At 37.7% G+C, this 19,011-nt stretch overlaps 2 protein-coding genes across 9 annotated transcripts in view; both read right to left on the bottom strand.

Moving 5' to 3' along the window:
• Positions 1–8,329: 8,329 nt before the first annotated feature.
• slc46a2 (solute carrier family 46 member 2) lies at positions 8,330–13,671 on the bottom strand. 2 transcript variants are annotated; one of them, XM_065240593.2, is made up of 4 exons: positions 12,305–13,671; positions 11,105–11,188; positions 9,581–9,737; positions 8,330–9,506 (listed from the first exon to the last, which is right to left on the bottom strand). In XM_065240593.2, the coding sequence occupies exons 1-4, from the start codon at positions 13,359–13,361 to the stop codon at positions 9,440–9,442; spliced, it is 1,365 nt and encodes a 454-aa protein (XP_065096665.1). In that variant the 5' UTR covers positions 13,362–13,671; the 3' UTR covers positions 8,330–9,439. The 2 variants fall into 2 exon arrangements, with proteins under 2 accessions (XP_065096665.1, XP_065096666.1); XM_065240594.2 differs by having other exon boundaries at positions 8,330–9,478; positions 12,305–13,668.
• A 1,667-nt stretch (positions 13,672–15,338) lies between these two features.
• The window catches only part of palm2akap2 (PALM2 and AKAP2 fusion), a 162,388-nt gene continuing 158,715 nt past the window's right edge, over positions 15,339–19,011 (bottom strand). For all 7 annotated transcript variants that reach the window (XM_065240587.2, XM_065240590.2, XM_065240588.2 and 4 more), the window contains one exon: positions 15,339–18,496. In XM_065240587.2, the coding sequence (XP_065096659.1) occupies positions 18,392–18,496 (105 nt within the window). In that variant the 3' untranslated portion in view covers positions 15,339–18,391. The remainder of the gene's footprint in view (positions 18,497–19,011) is intronic.

Genomic DNA, 19,011 nt, shown 5'->3' with positions numbered 1-19,011 from the left:
GTAAAAAAAGTGGTCTTTAAGACCATTTTTGAGACATTTTAAAAATTATACACATATCTTGAGTGATTTATGTACCCATTAATCGACAGTGGTGGTTAACCTGCAACACGCACTTTAATGCCAACATTAGTCTATATCCTCTGTCTAAATTATGTATTAAGTTATACATTAAACCTATACTCACCAAGATTAGGCTACATTTTGTTGAGGAAATTATTAAATCCACTGTAAATGGCTTTAGCGTGGTCCTGCGCTTACTGATAGGGCATCCAGCAGCATTGAACTTGACCGCTCATTTACCGTGCAAAGGCGGAGCACGAGCCCGTGTAAAATGTTAGAAATAAAGCCCGAATCCGACAAAGATCTTCAGCTCTTAAATAGCCGTTATTTTCTCTGGTAAATTAAATTTAAAATGAATCTCGTCTCGTCGTTTGTCCACTTACATCTGACTTTGACACACACCATGTGTGCCACCAGAGCGGACCTAAAACTTTTTCTTCTTTGTTTTGTGTGTGGGTTGCAACCATAAAATGACCTAAACCTTAATCGCAAATCATTATTTATTCGGCAAATAACGTTTCCATCAGCGTTTATCGAATAAGGCATATATCGATCAAGATAAAATCCGATGAGATCGAACGTATTTCTTTTGAGTCGATATTCATGAAATTCAATCGAATTTTACTGTTTCCATAAGGCAGTTTTCATTCGATATCACTTAATTCGGATAAAAACATGTGGATGGAAACATGGCTTATGTTGTTTACTCTGATTTACAAAAATGCATAACTGCCTCACTGATTGCCCAATAAGCTTTGAATTAAGCTTTTGAATTATCATGGTGCCAGGACAATTGTCTATTTCGTGAGAAAAACCATTGAGTTAATTACAGTAGCCTATATTGTTCTGTACATATTTTTTTTATTTTGTCCATGGAGCTGACATGACTTCCATTTCACTACTGGTTATTTATTCTCTATATAACTGAGTATGTGACAAATTTATACCTTGAATCCTTGCACCTTAAGAGGAGTCCAATACTGTGGTACTGTGTAGTCTAATGTGTTGAAAACACAAGGCTCAGCATAAAGTCACATAGTAGGTAGTGAAAAGGAAAACTATAAAGAAACTATATATAGAAAAGTATGATAGACAAAGATGCATTACTAAGAAAATAGAAAATGCCAACCTGTACAAATTGACAAATGAGTATACTTCACTTCACAGTAGTTGTTCTGGCAAACTTTTAGTCTTTGAGACAGTGGGGGGCTTCCTCTTGACTCATGTTCAATCAACACTCGTTTCCATTAATATTCGTTCTGATCTCGATATTTATTTGTCAATAAAATGCTAAAAAAACTTGAAAACAAAGCAAATAATATCATCATTCTTTTAGTGTGTGAGCACGGTCAATGATTGTTTCTGCTTGCTCCCCCCACTCTCTGATTGGTTTGTAATCCATCATTAATTTATAAAGCACCTGTTGGCTTGGTGGTAACGTTTTACCTACATGGGGAGCACATACTCAAATCAGCACAGAGACTTAAGTTAAATATAAATACATTGAAATAAAGGAATACAATTTAATTAAAGTTAAATAATAATACTAAAATTAGGTTAAATAAACATAAACAAATGGCTCCTACAGTAGTTATTTTTTAACAGATCTCTGATCATCCGTGACATGCGTGGTGTCAGAAATTAACATAGCTGTTACAGTATTTCACTTGTTAAAAGGCTATAATTAAAACTGTATTTTTAGGATTACTTTGTTAAAATAATTTAGAATCTGTTTAAAAAAACAGATATTTAGTGTAGTAAATTTATACAGAATTTCTTTGTAAAATCATGTTACACATTTTATTAAACAGTATATTCCTGTGATTTGAAGACACATATTCTGTCATGTAAAAAAAAAGAAAAAACATTGTAAAATTAATTCCCCAAACTGTAAATAAAATATGTTTTGGGCCCCTGAATTTTAACAGTGTTTTCATATGAAATAAAGGACATTTTTTATAAAAAAAAAAAAATCAGAAAGTCATGAGTATTTACAGTAACAACGTTTCCCTGTTATTTTATTTTACAAATCTAATTCCACAGTACATTTCTGTATTATTGTCAAATAAATTCTGTTTTACACAAAAACAGAAGGAAACTGTAAAATACACAGACTATAAAAATAAAGACTTTTTTACAGTGTATGCTGCTGTCCTTTGGAATTCTCTGCCTCTTGATCTTAGGGAAGCTCAGAGCTACGACATTTTTAAAGGTAGACTCAAGACTTCAAAACTAGCATTTAATTGTTGATGTTATTTTATTACTTGAGTTTTGTGTTGCTTAGTTTGTGTACAGCGCTTTGAGAAGTTGCTTTTAAAGGCGCTCTATAAAATAAAGTTTATTATTATAATATCATGTAAGATTTTCTAGGCCGATATTCCTAAGAATTACATTCTCATTCCGGTGTAATAATCAAGGAACTTTGCTGCCTTACCATGGGTGCAACAGGAACAATGATATTAAGATTAAAAACACATTAATGTTTTAAATTCCTATGTAGTCTTGACTAACCATGGATTTATTACACTGAGTCAAAATCCCCAGATTCAGTGTCCAGTGTGTTTTGTTAGAAATGCTTGTATGCATCAATCCTCCTGTTAGCTTTTTTAACTCTAGGGGAGCTGAAAAAAATTTCAAGGGAAAGTGCACAAATATTTTATCAGAATACACAGACACAGTTATGATATTATTTGAACCACAAACAATCATTAATGCCCCATAACATGGAAAATAAGAGAAATTATACTAAATAACCCTAGCTGGGCTACATAAATGTATGGATAGCCTACATGAACAGTGTAATCTCAAGTAATACAGTGTTTTCAATCGCTAACAAGCCCTTACCCATACTTCAGATACTTTTTCTAAACACTTAACACAGACTTCCACCTACAAAACACAATTGGCCAAATGGATCATTTTCTTCTCAAAAACACATTTTGTTAAATATATACTAACTCTTCATTTCAAAATGGAACACATCTTTCTCTGCACACACTAACTTAACCAAAACACTGGAATGCTGACTCAAAATAAAATTATTCTTTCAAAGAATAACACTTCTTTTCACTTCACAAAGTACATGCAATCAATAAAAGTACACCAGGTTTCAAAATACTGGCTATTGTTGACATTACAAAAACTGCATAGACTTTTATGTTTCAGTTTTACAGGTATTTGCCTGCAAAACATGCAGTCAACACTAAATTTCTTGGTTGCGAACTGTATGTCCACATGTACAGCAATGTTCAAATTCAAAAGCATTCCAGTAAAAAGCAAATACATTTTTTTACCTTTACTGTTGACTACAGGAGGTACGGTATGTAGAACTGAAAAAGTTTTACAGTATTGATTTTGATCATTATTGAGGAGCTTTCCTCTTCCCCCAGAGGGTCCCTTAAGAGGGACAAAAAAATTCTACATGCATTACTGTATGACCTTATTGAAATGTCAAGTGAGAATAGAAACAATCCATGTAATTGTTGAAAGATGCGTATAATGGAGGCAACCTTTGACTGCCTCAAATTGGGCTGCACTCTTTCACCAGCCTCTCCTACTGAAATTAGTGAAATTCATCCCTGACTACTGTTCTTGCAGCCCTTGGAATGCTACCACACACATTCTTACACTGCTACATTGCTCTCTCCTTGCCCCTGCTCTTCTCCCTGACCCTGCACCTCTCACTGCTCCTGCACCTCTCACTGCATCTCTCACTGCATCTCTCACTGCACCTCTCACTGCATCTCTCACTGGCCAGCATCTTTCACTGCATCTCTCACTGTTCCTGCATCTCTCACTGCATCTCTCACTGGTCCTGCATCTCTCATTGCACCTCTCACTGGGCCTGCTCTTCTCCATGTGCCTCTTGCTTTTATGCTTCCTCGTCCAGACATTACAGTGTTTGTCTGTTTCTGTTTTCAAAAACATCACTCCTCAAAGTCCTCCTTTTACTGTATAAGTATCAATGTAAAAGAAAAAATAACCTAAGCTAGACTGGAATCAGCTGTGGTTGGCCCAATTTACCCAATATAAAGGTTTTTATACTGTATCTATGGTTTGGAATATTGTTTTTGCTATTGTGGTATGTTGCATGTAAGCATTTGTAAATACTACAAAAACAATCCATAATTTTGGTGGGAGGTATAGCTTGTCTGTTAAGAAAATGTAAGCATTGTGAAAATGTGTTTACTGACTGCATATTGTATGAAAACGACATGAAATGAATGAATGGTATGGCCACAAAAGACCGATGCTGTGCTAATTGTGTTTAGAGTTTTGAAAATGTGACAACTGATTGGACAAATGCTTGTTAGCGACTGAAAAAAACTGTAATTTACAAATATTCAAGAAAATGTACTCTAAAAGAATTAACAAACATCTGGACATCCAAACCATTTCAGCACTGGGACAGCGCCGTGAGTGTTTAGAAAAGCAGATGTCACCGTGTGACTTTTTCTATAGGCGGAACTAAAGTTGGGAGGATTGGTTCCGCCCGAAGATAGTTTCCACCCGGATGATTCACCGCAAACACAGGAACTTCCGGTTGTGTTCCGAGAGGCAAATCAGGCTAAACTAGCCGCAGGTGTGTACAATCAACGCAGCGATTGGAGATTGGCTAAGGAAAGGAAGAGAAGGAGTATAAAAGGAGCCCTCAAAATGCAAGTAAGGGCTGCTGTTGGGTGCTGTTATTGCGCTGCTGTTGGGTGCTGTTATTGCGCTGCTGTTGGGTGCTGTTATTGCGCTGCTGTTGGGTGCTGTTATTGCGCTGCTGTTGGGTGCTGTTATTGCGCTGCTGTTGGGTGCTGTTATTGCGCTGCTGTTGGGTGCTGTTATTGCGCTGCTGTTGGGTGCTGTTATTGCGCTGCTGTTGGGTGCTGTTATTGCGCTGCTGTTGGGTGCTGTTATTGCGCTGCTGTTGGGTGCTGTTATTGCGCTGCTGTTGGGTGCTGTTATTGCGCTGCTGTTGGGTGCTGTTATTGTGCTGCTGTTGGGTGCTGTTATTGTGCTGCTGTTGGGTGCTGTTATTGTGCTGCTGTTGGGTGACGTTATTGTGCTGCTGTTGGGTGCCGTTATTGTGCTGTTGTTGGGTGCTGTTATTGTGCTGTTGTTGGGTGCTGTTATTGTGCTGTTGTTGTGCTGTATCCCGTCTGGATCGCTGCATTGTGTGCAACCACGGAAACTGGTCTTGTGAAGGCTTGAGGAAAATCTTCTTAGAAGAAACCGAGTCGCTAGTGATTGTGTGAAGGACGAATCAAAGATACGATCGACTAGGCTGAGTACGTAACGAATACTTACCGTTGTGATGTGGATGTGCTGTAATGTGTTGACGTTGTTGGAGCAGTCACACTGAAGAGCCTTCGCTAAAGACCTTGTCGAAGGCAAGTTACAGCCGTGGGTAAGCTAAATGGGGAAGCAGAGCAACAGAGTGTCATCTATAGAGTGAGTACCCAGATGTGTGTATAAAGTATTGAGGAGATTTCCTTACCTGACGTGTGTTGTGAGTTTACTACTCAGTGTGCGGCCCCACTGTAGAGAGAAACGTAGGCGTTAGGCTTGTTGCGATAGTCGGTGAAACTGTGATTACTGCGGTGCTTCAGCCTCTCACCGGTTAGATCACTTGCCCACCGCGACACCGTCTTTCACCGGCGTTTTGATATTTTCTTGTAATTAAATCATTTAGTTTGGTTAGAGAGAGTAAACACTTACAACTGAATGTGTCTGCTGGCTGAATCCAGCGGAGCTGAACGCGCGTCATCACAGAGCAGCGGCTGCGGGTGTCAGATTTCATTTCTGTCAGACTGCGGCGAGCAGACGATGGCAGAAGACGCGTGCTTACTCGTTTTTGTTATAAGATACATATATGATGTTTAATATAGGCGAGATCGTTTTGTTGTTGTGTTTTTCATTAAGAAGAATAATAAACCCATCATTCAAGCAGCGCTTTATGGAGGAATATCCGGTTGCTCTGCTTGGGACTGGCGGGTTTCTGTCAGAAGTACCTGCGCACATTGACTCAAGCACTTAAACCAGCTGTTGCACTCACATTTGCACGCAAATTCATACGCAATTTAACGCAGCGTACGCAAGCGCTGGATTTAAACAACAGTTGCATCTAATTCAAAAGTGAAAGTAAAATGCGCACTTCTGTGCATTTATAAGCCCCTCCCACCCGGTGAAACCGGTATAACCGGGTTTGTCACGCACTGATTAACCGGTGGGAAAATTCTGTCACCGCAACAACCCTAGTGGGCGTGCCGGGGAGTAGGATTGGAAAACAACGGAGGACGTTAGCGTTGTGGAGGATTGTTCCACTCACGTGAGTAACAGTGTATATCATAGCCAGTGATATTGAAGAGGGTATATTACCTGAAGTGTGTTGTGGAGTTTAGCACGCGGATTTGCGGCCCCACCATGGAAAGAAGCGTGGGTGAGCCGAGGAGTATAATCAGGAATAAACACAGGAGGTTCGGCGTTCACCCTTTAAGCACTTTTTCCCCCTCCGCTAAGAACTACGCCCAGCCAGGCCACACGACGAACCCGGGTCAAGTTTTGGCTCCGTCCTTAGTCACGAAAAGTGTGAGGAGGGCTGTGGGTGAAGCATTGCCTTTATTGTGTGTGTGTGTACACTTAAGCTTGCAGAGGAGTGCTGTGCTTGTGTCGACAGGAGCCACTACAAACCAGAGAAGCCGTGGGTTACAGTTACCTGTGTAAACCCTTACCTCTGCTCACAACTCCCCACCTGAGGAAGGAAGCAAAAAGCTTCGACCATCCGTGAAATACCTACCGCTGGTCCCAGCGAAGAGCCGCTCCGTCGGATCACCCCCGTCGGTTGGAGAAGCGCACAATCGGAGCCCCAGCAGTCCAGCTATAGAAAGAAAGAGAGAGAGAGAAGAGTGTCAGTCGTATAACAGACCACAGAGGACGTATCCACCCCTGGGGACCCTCGAAGTGTGAAGTCAAGGTAGTCGAGCTCTATCGCACGGAGTGTTGACTGTGTCTCTCTTTTTAATTCTGCCTCCAGGAAAGCGGAGGGCGCCACAGGATCAAGAACCCATATTGGAGGAACCCCGTTTTGTTACGTCTGTGGTCCACCCCGACCTGTGACACATTATTTAAAAAAGGTAATATTTAATAATATAGAAGTAATATTTACAATAAATCTTTGGGGTTGCATTAAAAAAAAATCAAAATAGATGTCATATTTGCATTTGTTATAGACGCGTATTACTTATGCACTCTTTAATGTAACAAAAAACAATATTGCGCCAATGACTTTAGACAAGGTTTTAGTTGGCCAATGGCGTAGTCTATTGTAGTTGCCTCAGAAGAGCAACACGCCAACAATGCGCCTAAACACACCTTGTTTTCAGACCAGCATGCCCATGGGACTCAAATAGGCACAAATGCATTTGTTATTTAAATAACCTGCCACTGAACGTGAAAATTATAACTGCGTCGGGATGAACATAGCAATAATCCCTTTGCATTGTGCTGCTAGGGCCCTACAAGTATATCTTACAAACTCATTAATGTAATGCATTGTTTTTATTGTTATCAGATGGGCCATCATTTTATGTATGAAAATAAACAAAACATTGGTGCCAAAAAAGCACATGTGACTTTTTATTTCACTAAAATAAAATTCAGAATTTTTTTTAAAATAATGCGCAATAAGTTTGCTGTAATTCACATTTTTTGTATAATACTTTTTGTAATATAAATGATTTAACTCTGTACACAAAGTCAGATAAAACTTTTATATTTTTCTTTCCCCAAAGGAAAAAGTTCTGGCCCAAAAAGTTGTTTCACCTCTGCAATAAAGGGGTATTTTTGTTTAATCATTTCATCCATTTGAAAAACATTATTTAAAAACATTTTATAATGAAAATAATTATTTACATATTTATATATTCCCCCATGTACAGTAACTAAATTTAAACATTTTGACGCTTGCCATCTCAAAATTTAAAGGATCACGAAAAACACTTCAGTGAAGAGACCCTAAACTTTTGAACAGTATAGTGTATGTCCTGGAACTTGACTGTCTGGGAAATCAAGGGTATATATAAATTTTTTAATCTGCATCACTTTGCCTTAATGTGAGCAAGCCATAGCTCTAGAAAACGAACTATGGACCGTGGTAAAAGTTAAAGTGCTAAAAGCCTAAACATTTGCATGGTGCTCCATTCATTTTCAGTTCACAGTGAAATACATTTTGACAGGGTGTAAGCTTCTGCATGCTCCTATATGACAAAAACACACCAGCCTCTTTAATATAGAAACATTGTTGCATTTAATTTAGTATAAAACAGTAATAATAAAATATTTGTTTATTACAAATACTGTTCTGTTTAATAATACAGAATGTCAGCATATATCTCAAACGTTCATACATGAAACATTCTAAAAATTGTATAAATGGATGTGTTGCATTACCTGCTCAAAACAGTACTTTCTACCTTTTCAAGTAAACAAATCAATTCAAGTAGGACATCTACAAATGTATCTGTGATGGCACTAATAGTAAACTTGCATTTACACTTCAGCATTAAGGAACTTTCATTTTCTGCCACTGAAAAATGACATTCTAAAATAAAATGTATTTTCCTTCATGGATAAAACATTTAAAACAAACTATTTATTGTGCAGTTCGATACCTTGATTATTTCTAGTCAGATCTGCATAACAAATTTCTTTACTAACATGTAAGAGACATCTTCAAAACATTCAACTAATGATATTCCAAACTAAAGCCAGACTGGATGATCAGGACCTCAACACCCTGATTTTAATTCTGATTGGTAGGTTAGTTATCCCTGATAATATACCACTCATCTGTGAGTCATCTTTATCTGTTCTTCCTATATGTTTAACATATCACTTATTTTAACGGATTCAAACCTGGTATGAATGGTATTTATATGTTACAAATGAAATAATAAATTGCCCAAAATAATCTGTGTCCAATTGTTTATTCATGTGACACATAGCCATGTAATAAGTGTAATTATGTACATCCAACCAGTTTTATATTGCAAAAAACCCTCTTCAGTATAAAACAAGACCTGATCACCCTATCTGGGTTAATTTTATATATTTGGCATGTTTTGGAGAAGGTTTGGGAAGTATGTGGTTTCTTGAGGAACAAACATGACTTATAAAAACTACACTTCTCCATACTATCACATACGGAAATAGGCATATTCTGACACCGGGTTGAAAGGTTGACATTAATGTCTCATGTCCTGTTAGGACACAATCTTATGTAACAGTGCATTTCTACAAAAAAAGTACAATCCATATCTGAATCACATTCTTTTAAAAGAGATATGTCATGATTTCTTTAAGGATTTGATGTTTTTAGTTCCCTTGAATTCTCTCATATCCACTGTGTCTTGCTGAGCGCCATCCTACAACACTTTACAGGAAAACCCAAAACAACATAACTATTACTTCTACATTATCACTTCAGTTACATTTCAGTTACAAAAGTAGTTTCAAAGCACTTTAAGGGACTCACCTGATGGGTATCATAGACAGGACAGTGAATATGCTGGACAGTATGAAGACAAACCCAGGGAAGGTGTCAAGTGTGGCCTGATAGATCTTGGTATAGATGGGTGTGGTGACCAAGCTAGCAAGTTTAAAGGACAATTGGAGCATGACAAAGGTAATACCTATGGAAGAAAAAGGAACAAACATACTTTAATAAAATCCCATATGTAAGATAATGACAACAACAATAATCACCATCATTATTATTCATAGTCATATTAAATATACATATAAGCAGTGCTGGCCCTGCTGGGTGTAACTAGTTACTAAGTAATTAGTTACTGTAATTTATTACTTTTCCCTTTAAAAAAGAAAAAGTAAGGGATTACTCTTTTTTTCCAGTAATTTAATTACAGTTGTAATTACTGATGTAATTGAACTAAATACTGTGCACTCTTAACCCGAATTAGTTGACTTTACTTGAAAATTGTGTGGAAACCTGTTGCACTAAATCATTTTAGTTTTTACACAGAGTAAAACTAAACTGGTTAAGATGTATTAACATAAAACCTGTGGCTGGTGTAGCAGACAAACCATGTTTGCATTAGTGCTGTATTTTATTTCTTTAGTATGGTATTATTTTGATACCAATGCAATCCAGTTATCAGTATATTGCAATTTGAAAAATTCAAAACCTCAGCAAATTCACGAGCAAACACAAAGACAATAACCAATAAAATGCAAATGAAAAGAGGTGTCTATACATGTACAAAGTGAATAAACTAACAGGATATGGTTAAGCTGTAACTATATAGAAAACAAATGATAACAAGAGGAACACATGAAAACAATAAGAAGAATACACAGAAATAACAGAACCAAATTCAACTTTTAAGTCAATGAATAATTCAAAATAAGAGTCCCTAGATAACACTGAACAGTCACAGAACATGACACAACCAGAGCTCACAGTTACCAGATCTTATTCTCTAGATTAGTAATGACCAGAAAGGGAGTTGGAGGAGGAAGTAAATCAGAAGGAGTGTAAACGTGCAACACCTTAAATTATCTCCATATATTGCTGAACCACAAAGTGCTTTGAATAGAGGTGGAACTGCAGTGCACAGTGATAAACACTGAAGGATAATTGTAAATGTCTACTGGGAATTCTTTCAGATTATATAAACTAAAACAGATCTAGAAATCAGAACAGAATAATAATATTATTTAACTTAATTAATGTCTATGAAGTTTCTTCTTAGTACCACACAACCGAAGCATGAAGACTTTTGTGGTCTCCACTCCTGAATGCACCACATATTTTTTCAGTTCTCTGTTTTTGTTCTCACATGTTTTCCTGTGCATGAACAGACTGACTTTACACTGCAACAACATACTGTAAATAGAGCTAACTGGGGTCTGGGTGTACTTTTGAGGAATCTTTAATGTATTAAATAGCCCATCTTTGGCAATGTCATATGCAAACACAATCCCTTATCCCTGAATGATTTCCTGGCATATGCTTATAGAATGAAGAGTTTAGACCTACCGTATGAAGTTCCCTTGACTTGTTTGGAGAGCAGAGAGCGAATGGTGGGCATTGGTATAAGAGCAAACAGTGTGAGAGAGCGAGCTACAGAAAAAAAAACAGTAATTAAGATGAGAGGAAAATATTATAATTGGTTACATTTAAAACATTAATTGATAATCATAATGAGTCATTTATATGTAGGTTTTTTATCACATTAAAAGCTTGTTTCCAAACCAGCTCTGTTTGGATTCAGTTTTGATATGCTTTTGTTGTTTTGTGTAATTTTAGATCTCATGAATCCCAATCTACACTCATCAATAAAGGTGCATTTGAGCAAACATAAAGTTCATAGTCTTCAGATCCTAATTTTAGTTCTTCAAAATAATTTTGTTGGCGCACACCATTTAATATGTATCATGCAAAATGCAAAAAGATAGTCTATTACCTCAATTTAAATGACCTATTTTTTACAGTTATGCTTTTTTCAGTTTAAGATTTTGAAGTAAAAGTTGTTAGTGAAGTAACAGTATTACTTCACTTCATACCTGTATTTTAATGTATTGATAATGTAGCCTATATATGTATTTGTATACAATGCCCTCCATAAATATTGTGACAGAGGCATATTGTGTGTTATTTTAGCTGTTTACAAAAAAAAATTTCAGTTACAGTTACATAATAAATAGTGTCTTAAAGTGCACACTCTCAGTTTTATTTTGGTGGTTGTTTATTATGTAGGTCCCCTTTTTTGAAGGGGCCAAAAGTAATGGGACAGTTGACTTAAAAGCTGTTTTATGGACATGAATTTTGTATTTGTTAAATAATTTCCTGATAAATGAAGCATGTAAAAAGTCTGGAGTTGATTCTAAGTGTGGCATTTGCATTTATACAGACCATAGGTAGTTTCAAAAACACAACAAATAGATAGCAGAAACATTAAGAGTGGCCAGTTCAACAATTTGGTACATTCTGACTATAAAAACAACACACTTGTAAGCCACTCAGCAACGGAAAAAATCATGGACATCCATATAAGATAACACAAAATGTGCCTCTGTCCCAATATTTATGGAGGACACTGTATGCATATGTAGTTTTTTTCCTACATGTATTTTTTCAGTACATATATACTTAAATCACACATCAAAAAAAAAATATGTGTATTAAATGATAAGAAAAATAAATAGTAAGAAACATAAGTAGGCTAGTACATCTTACCCAAAAAGTACATTGGAGTTGTGGTCACAAATGCCATAAAGTAAATCCCAACTGCAAATGAGATCATACCGATAATGATCATACCCTCGTCTCTAACAGAACATCGAGTAAACAACTTCACACCAACAAAACTGGTAATGAAGATGAGGGACCCGATCGCGTTTCCGTATCCCACTTCTGTAGCGCCCCAGTTTAGGGGGTCTTTAAGCACATACGCCGCCAACATCTCCATCCCCCCCGCCACAGCTATATCATACAAAATTCCACTGACGTAAAGCAAAATTATGTTTATCCTATCATGAGCGTCTTGGTTTATGATCCCGGCACTCTCACGTCTCTCCTGTCCGTCTCCAAGCGCAGCGAGATGACCGATCCGCAGAAACAATGCCGCATAGAGCAGAGAGAAGAAGTAAAGCAGAACACTTAATCCTGATAAAACTACTCCGTGTTTCAGGTCAACGGTGTAGAGATTAAATAAATGTCCAGAAGCTAAACTGCCGATGAAGCCAGCAATGCCATACACCAGCTCGGTTCTCATAATGCTCAAAGAGCGCTCGTCTTCACGTGCGCGCACCGACACCAGTGCCATCACGCCTGCCCAGTATGATGCGAATCCACCACAAAGTCCGTGAATCACAGGGACTGCGTACAACACCTGGAGAGGCCATTCCAGTAAAATATCCAGCAGAAGCAAACCTCTGGACAGAAAGTATCCAACTAGCGGAACGACAATTGGCACTTTTCTGTAACCTTTGTCTCCAACCTTTGCCAAGATGATCGCAGGCACAATGGGCATGAATTTGAGTATCATGTTGAAGGTCATGTTGAAGTTGGTGATGGCTTTCTGCTCGCGGTCTGGGTCTGTGGAGTTCGTGGCGCTTCGCTCTTTGACAACCATTTGGAGAGCGGTGTCAAAAAACGAGCTGGCCACCTGGGCACAGAAGACTACAGGTACAATCAGTTCACGACAGGATGACATCTTGAACACCATGAAGTCATAAAACCGAATAAAAACGTTACTTAATGCCTTTGGTGCTCGTTGATTAAACGAATCCATTACTCGTTTATGTGAAGTCCGTGGACCGTGGCGTCATTCTGGTATGGGGAAGTAACACTGAAATAGCCTGCTATTAGCACATGCAGTTGCGCGCGCACACACAAAGCCACGCGCACACGCGTTTTACTATATGAATAATAGTTTGCCAAGAATAGCTTTATACTGTCTGGTAAGACCAGCCTAGAATGCAGAATCGAAATAGTTTTCATATGGTTAACATGCAAATTAAATTTCATAGAAATTAATCAAAAACAGCACTATAAGAAAGTGAAAGCAGCACAAAAGTTGACATGTCGGGAAATGCCCTCGTGATGTAACCTGTTGAACCAGTCTGACAAACTGCAAACTGAGACACTAGTGGAATGCAATGTTGACCTTAAATTATCTTCTTCTTGTTGTCAGGGGCGTGTCCAAGAATTGTTTGTAGGGATGGCCCAAAAAATATGAAACTGTCATTCAAAAGATAGTACATTTTAATGATAGTACAATTTAATGTACAATGTAAAAAAACATCTTGTTGCATTTAAATTTGTAAGTTTAATCAACTTGAATTTATAAGTCATTTCAACTTACTATTCCTGAGTTGCAGTAACTTAAACAAAATGAAGTTGAATTAGTTAAGATATTTAAACTTTTGTATAATATATAACAACTCATCTCTAGTCAAGAAAGTTAAATATGTTAAATTGGATAAGTTAATAGGTTTAATTGACTTGCAAAACCAAGTTCTTTTAAAGAGCACCTATGGTCTGATTCACGATTCCACATTTCTTTGGTGTGTTAGTGTGTGTTAGTACATGTTAACGATATGCAAATGCTCGACTCGAAATTGTTACAGACCTTTTTCCATTTTGTCTTGTCTCTCAAAGGTCTTTGAACGCCTTGTCAATTCACAGATCATCACTCATTTAGAATCTCATCGTAGTTTTTCTGATATGCAGTCCGGCTTCCGGGCTAGCCATGGGTGCACCTCAGCTACTCTTAAAGTTCTAAATGATATTATACTTGCCAATGATCAAAAACATTACTGTGCAGCAGTTTTCACAGGCTTTTGATTCTGTTAATCACACCATTCTTCTTAGTAGGCTGAAGAGTCTGCTAATTGTCTTGCATGCTCTCACCACCTCTGCTTCCAAGAGCTCTACCCAGCCTGTCGACCTCCAAAGGAAACGCGAGAGGAGGAGTTCGTGGGAGTCGACATCCGAAGGATCCTCCACGGAGCCTGTCGCTTCCTCCCCAGTGCCCATCTCTACTGCCTCTCTCTCGGCTCCACGGCAACGGAGGAAGAAGCGGAGAAAGGGAGCATCGGCGTAACTGCTAGCCACAGAACCCCCTGTCTCGGCTCTCCAGCTAGCCGCAGCCTCCCCTGTCTTGCCACCCCTGCCGTCTGCGCAGCCACCGCTGCAGTCCCTGCCGTCTGCGCAGCCACCGCTGCAGTCCCTGCAGTCTGCGCAGCCACCGCTGCAGTCCCTGCCGTCTGCGCAGCCACCGCTGCCGGACGCAGCGCCCCCTGTCACTGTCTCGTCTCCGCTGCCGGACCAGCGCCCCTGTCACTGTCTCGTCTCCGCTGCCGGACGCAGCGCCCCTTGTCACTGTCTCGTCTCCGCTGCCCGACGCAGCGCCCTCTGTCTCGTCTCCGCTGCCGGACGCAGCGCCCCCTGTCACTGTCTCGTCTCCGCTGCCGGACACAGCGCCCCCTGTCACTGTCTCTTATGCATGCAGCCACAGTTTTTTGTCTACATTCATTCTGTCATCAGATTGTTGCAATGAACTTGAATCATATAGCACACACTGTTAAATTTGTGCCATAAAACCAGAGCCGTCTTGTTTGTGTGAGGAGCTGCCACCCCTGGTCACCATGTAGGCATGCTGCTTGTTGTAATGCAATTTGCAATACACAAAATTAAGAGTCAGGAGCAACAGAAACACACAGTGGAAATATAGCTTGTTATAAGAACCAGAGTCAAGAAAGAAATACAGGTTTTAAATATTCTTTTAATGAGAAAATAATCATATATGTGTGTAATTGCAAGACTTACAAGAACTATAAAACAGTATAAGCAGAAAATTAATGTACAGTAAGTGGTTACCATGACAACAGAGGCGCATTTGAAAGTATGATTATCAATCAATAGATCCAAACCCATTAAACATGACTGCTTTTAAAACAATTAAAGAAATAAAAACAAAAGCAGAACAAAAGCAGATATTTTTTGGTATAATAGACCATGTTTAAGCTGTACTTTTATAATTTCAATAAAAGTATTTTAAACTGTCTTCCATCACAATGTCAGACCTATTGCAGCAGATCCACAGTTTTATCAGCTGCATGCACACGGGTCATGGACCAGACAAAAGCTTGACTGCTAATAGTCAACACTATTCAAAGCATTTAAATCTAGGTTTATTGCTAAATCTGCTGTTCCTAAATGTCCATAAAGATGCCATCATGTTTTCACACATAACAACTGCAACATGTACCCATGTCTAATGCTTCTTTCCTCTAGTATTCAAAATACTGAAAGAGATTTTCCTGTTGTTTTACAGATGTGAACGCTGTCTTGCGTTTAATAATTTAACTTTATGATGTAAAAATTCTAACTTTTAGACATTATAGTACAAAAGCACAGCATATTCCTGAAAACTAACGCTGACTATGCATTTAAAGTGAATGCTGCAGTGTTCACAATGCAAAACCTGTCAACATCGTGGTCACTATTTTAAATACTCTGTGCTTGTAACATTCCCTGCAGCCCATCAAACCAAATGTATTCTTCACTAATATATCTAAAATGCATATAGTATGGGATACTTGGCTCTCAAATGCACACAATACTGTAAATAAAATATGGATAGATGTGCAGTAATATTACTAAACGTCTGTCGTTTTCCATAACTATTTTCCATGTATAGGAACACCGCTCAAATAAAAATATTTCCCCCTTATAAAATTCAAATTATTTGCTCACTAACTACAGTCTTATATCAAAATATCCAGATATAAATCCAATATCCTCTCACGCATGAAAATAAACAAACACCTCAGAAAGTCAGCATTCACAGACCTATTAAATAAAGAAATATTAATTCTGTAGGTGTAACTTTACATGTCACCCACGTGTTAGAATAATGCAACTTTTATAGTTTCTAGTCTTTTTGCCTGCAATCAAGAATAATTTCGAGAGAGTTAAGCACTATTATATGCACTCTAACCCAAAGACTACAAATACTTAACATATATGCCAAAAATAGAGCAGTCCAGTAAATACTTTAGTGTGATATACATAATGTATATATTATATGTGTACGGTACAAAAAACAAAGCCACATTTGTCAAAAGATGCTCTAGGGATTGTGTTGTGGTACTAAATGTAAATGCATCACGCTGAGGGCAAAAGTCAAAAACAGAAGTCATATTGTTGAAATATCTCTCCTTCGTGATTGTTATTTTGACATGACCATCTCTAAAGTGAGCGTCCTCTATAGATGCATATTCTACTGAGCATATTCTTTTGTGACACACAAAAACAAATAAGGACAAAGAAGGAACAAATCAAAACCAAAATCATAATAATAATACTACACTCCTCCCACTTGTCAAAGATGTGTGTGTCCATATAAATGAAGTGAATGTAAGAAAAGTAAAAACAGCTATACAGTCCTGCTTGTAATAGTTAAGGAAATGCTAATGTTCTTATCTTTATAAATTAAGGTGAAATACTTATTGACTGTTCATTTTTTCATTTTCTTTTTCATATTCGTGTTTTCTCTCATGCCCCATGACTGTGGCTTTATTATCAAATTCAAGCACAAGTACATTATACACACACAAAATAAGTCATCCTGTAAAACTAAAACAATCTCCAAATTATTTACCAATCATTAAATGTCATTCAAATGTTCAACACTGCATAGGATGCTATACTTTCAGCCAAACAGGACAACCCTAAACAACAATACCATTCTGGTCCACAATGCTGTCCTGGTTCGATTTATTTTAGTACTGATATCTGCTCTTACAAACGTCACACAATCTTTACCAAAAAACGTACACTTTCAAAGTTATATGTTTGTGCCCTACTTTATTGTGTTCATATAAATGGGGGCTTTTTTTCCAAATTATGAAATGTTAAGATTCATGCAAAGTTTATTATGGAAGGCATATTCAGAAACCACCCTAATACCCTAACCCCACTGCACAAATGAAAACTGCGCCAGAAGGTACCAGTTTAAAGGTATCAATTTATAATGGTTTCTGGAAATGACTTCACTAACACGAATAACACAGAGCCCAATTCGAGTATGAAAATATATCTGTAACTAACCATCTCATCATCATAGGCAAAGATATTTAGTATTAACAAGATGCGTCACTGCTATTGCTATTAATGTGGTTGCTCACTTTAGCAAACCCTATAGGCGTTGCAAACATGGCGGCGCAGTGACACGACTTCCTTAAATAGGCTTCAGGCATAGTTCAGCTTTCCTCTAAAAGGTTTATGGACAACACTATTATCTGACTAGGCGACTTCTGACTTCAGATTAATGGCACCAATCTCCACTTAGAGTTGAAATATGAATAATTTCATGTAAATGTCCTGAGATCTAGCTTGAAATCAGATAAAATCACATTGTATTCCTGGTTGTAAAGGTGACTAAACTATTTCCCATTTTTTATCCATAGCCACACAATAACATATTTTCAGGTCTGTGAACCTGACTCCTAAATGCACAATGACCTCCAAATTGAATAACTTATCTTACATGTCAATTCAAATTCAATGTCAAAAAGAAATATTTGGATAGTAGACACGTGATGCATTACAGTATCTTTGGTCAACAATGTCTTTGCTTAGGGCCCTCAAAAGAAAATATGTCCCAACATGATCTCCCAAAATGAACAATCTTGGTTAAGCAAAGCTTCAGAGCTGTGTGAATTGCTGTTGGGTGTTAAATTCCCAATTAATACTTCTGTTAATCCTGTTTCACATTTCCCCTCTGGTTTCATCAGCAGGAAAGTAAAGTTTAGTTTACTCTTCCTCCCCTTCAACTTCTTCCTGGTTGGTATAGATGCCAGCTTCCCATCGGAGAGCCATGTTACTTTTTCTGCGAGTAACACGCGTGGCCTCCAAGACCTGAGGACAAAATAAATATACCTGTCAATGTCTGCTTTTAACTTTATTGCTGTTTTTAACCCCACTGACTATTGAGTTCATGAATTTTATAAAGAAACTATAAAGATATTACCAAATATTTGACAAAACCATTTTCTTGTTTTTGTGCTTTACAGAGAACACATTTTTTTCTGAATTCTGGGATTTTTTTCTAGTATATACATATCACAAGTGCTCAAACATCTCTATGTGGCTTGGAGTAGATGCCATATTTAATTTGAAATGATACTGTAAGGGATGAACATAAAATCTGTTCAAAGGACAGCTGGTGTTGGTTGTAGAATCAAGCTATTAAAGGTATTTATTTTAAATCTATATTTCATAGAATTTAAAAATGAAAAGAATTTATGAACCAATAAAAGCATTTTGGGACAACACCTTAGACATTTAATTCTTAATGTTCTTGTTCATGTAATCCATATAGGCTATGTGCAGATTACATTGTATCTGTATTTTTACAAGGAGCTCAGGACTTT

Source organism: Paramisgurnus dabryanus, chromosome 10 (genome assembly GCF_030506205.2).
Source record: "Paramisgurnus dabryanus chromosome 10, PD_genome_1.1, whole genome shotgun sequence".
Classification (NCBI taxonomy): domain Eukaryota; kingdom Metazoa; phylum Chordata; class Actinopteri; order Cypriniformes; family Cobitidae; genus Paramisgurnus; species Paramisgurnus dabryanus.
The sequence above is the reverse complement of the archived record's forward strand: the minus strand, read 5'-3'. Positions and strand labels throughout refer to the sequence as shown.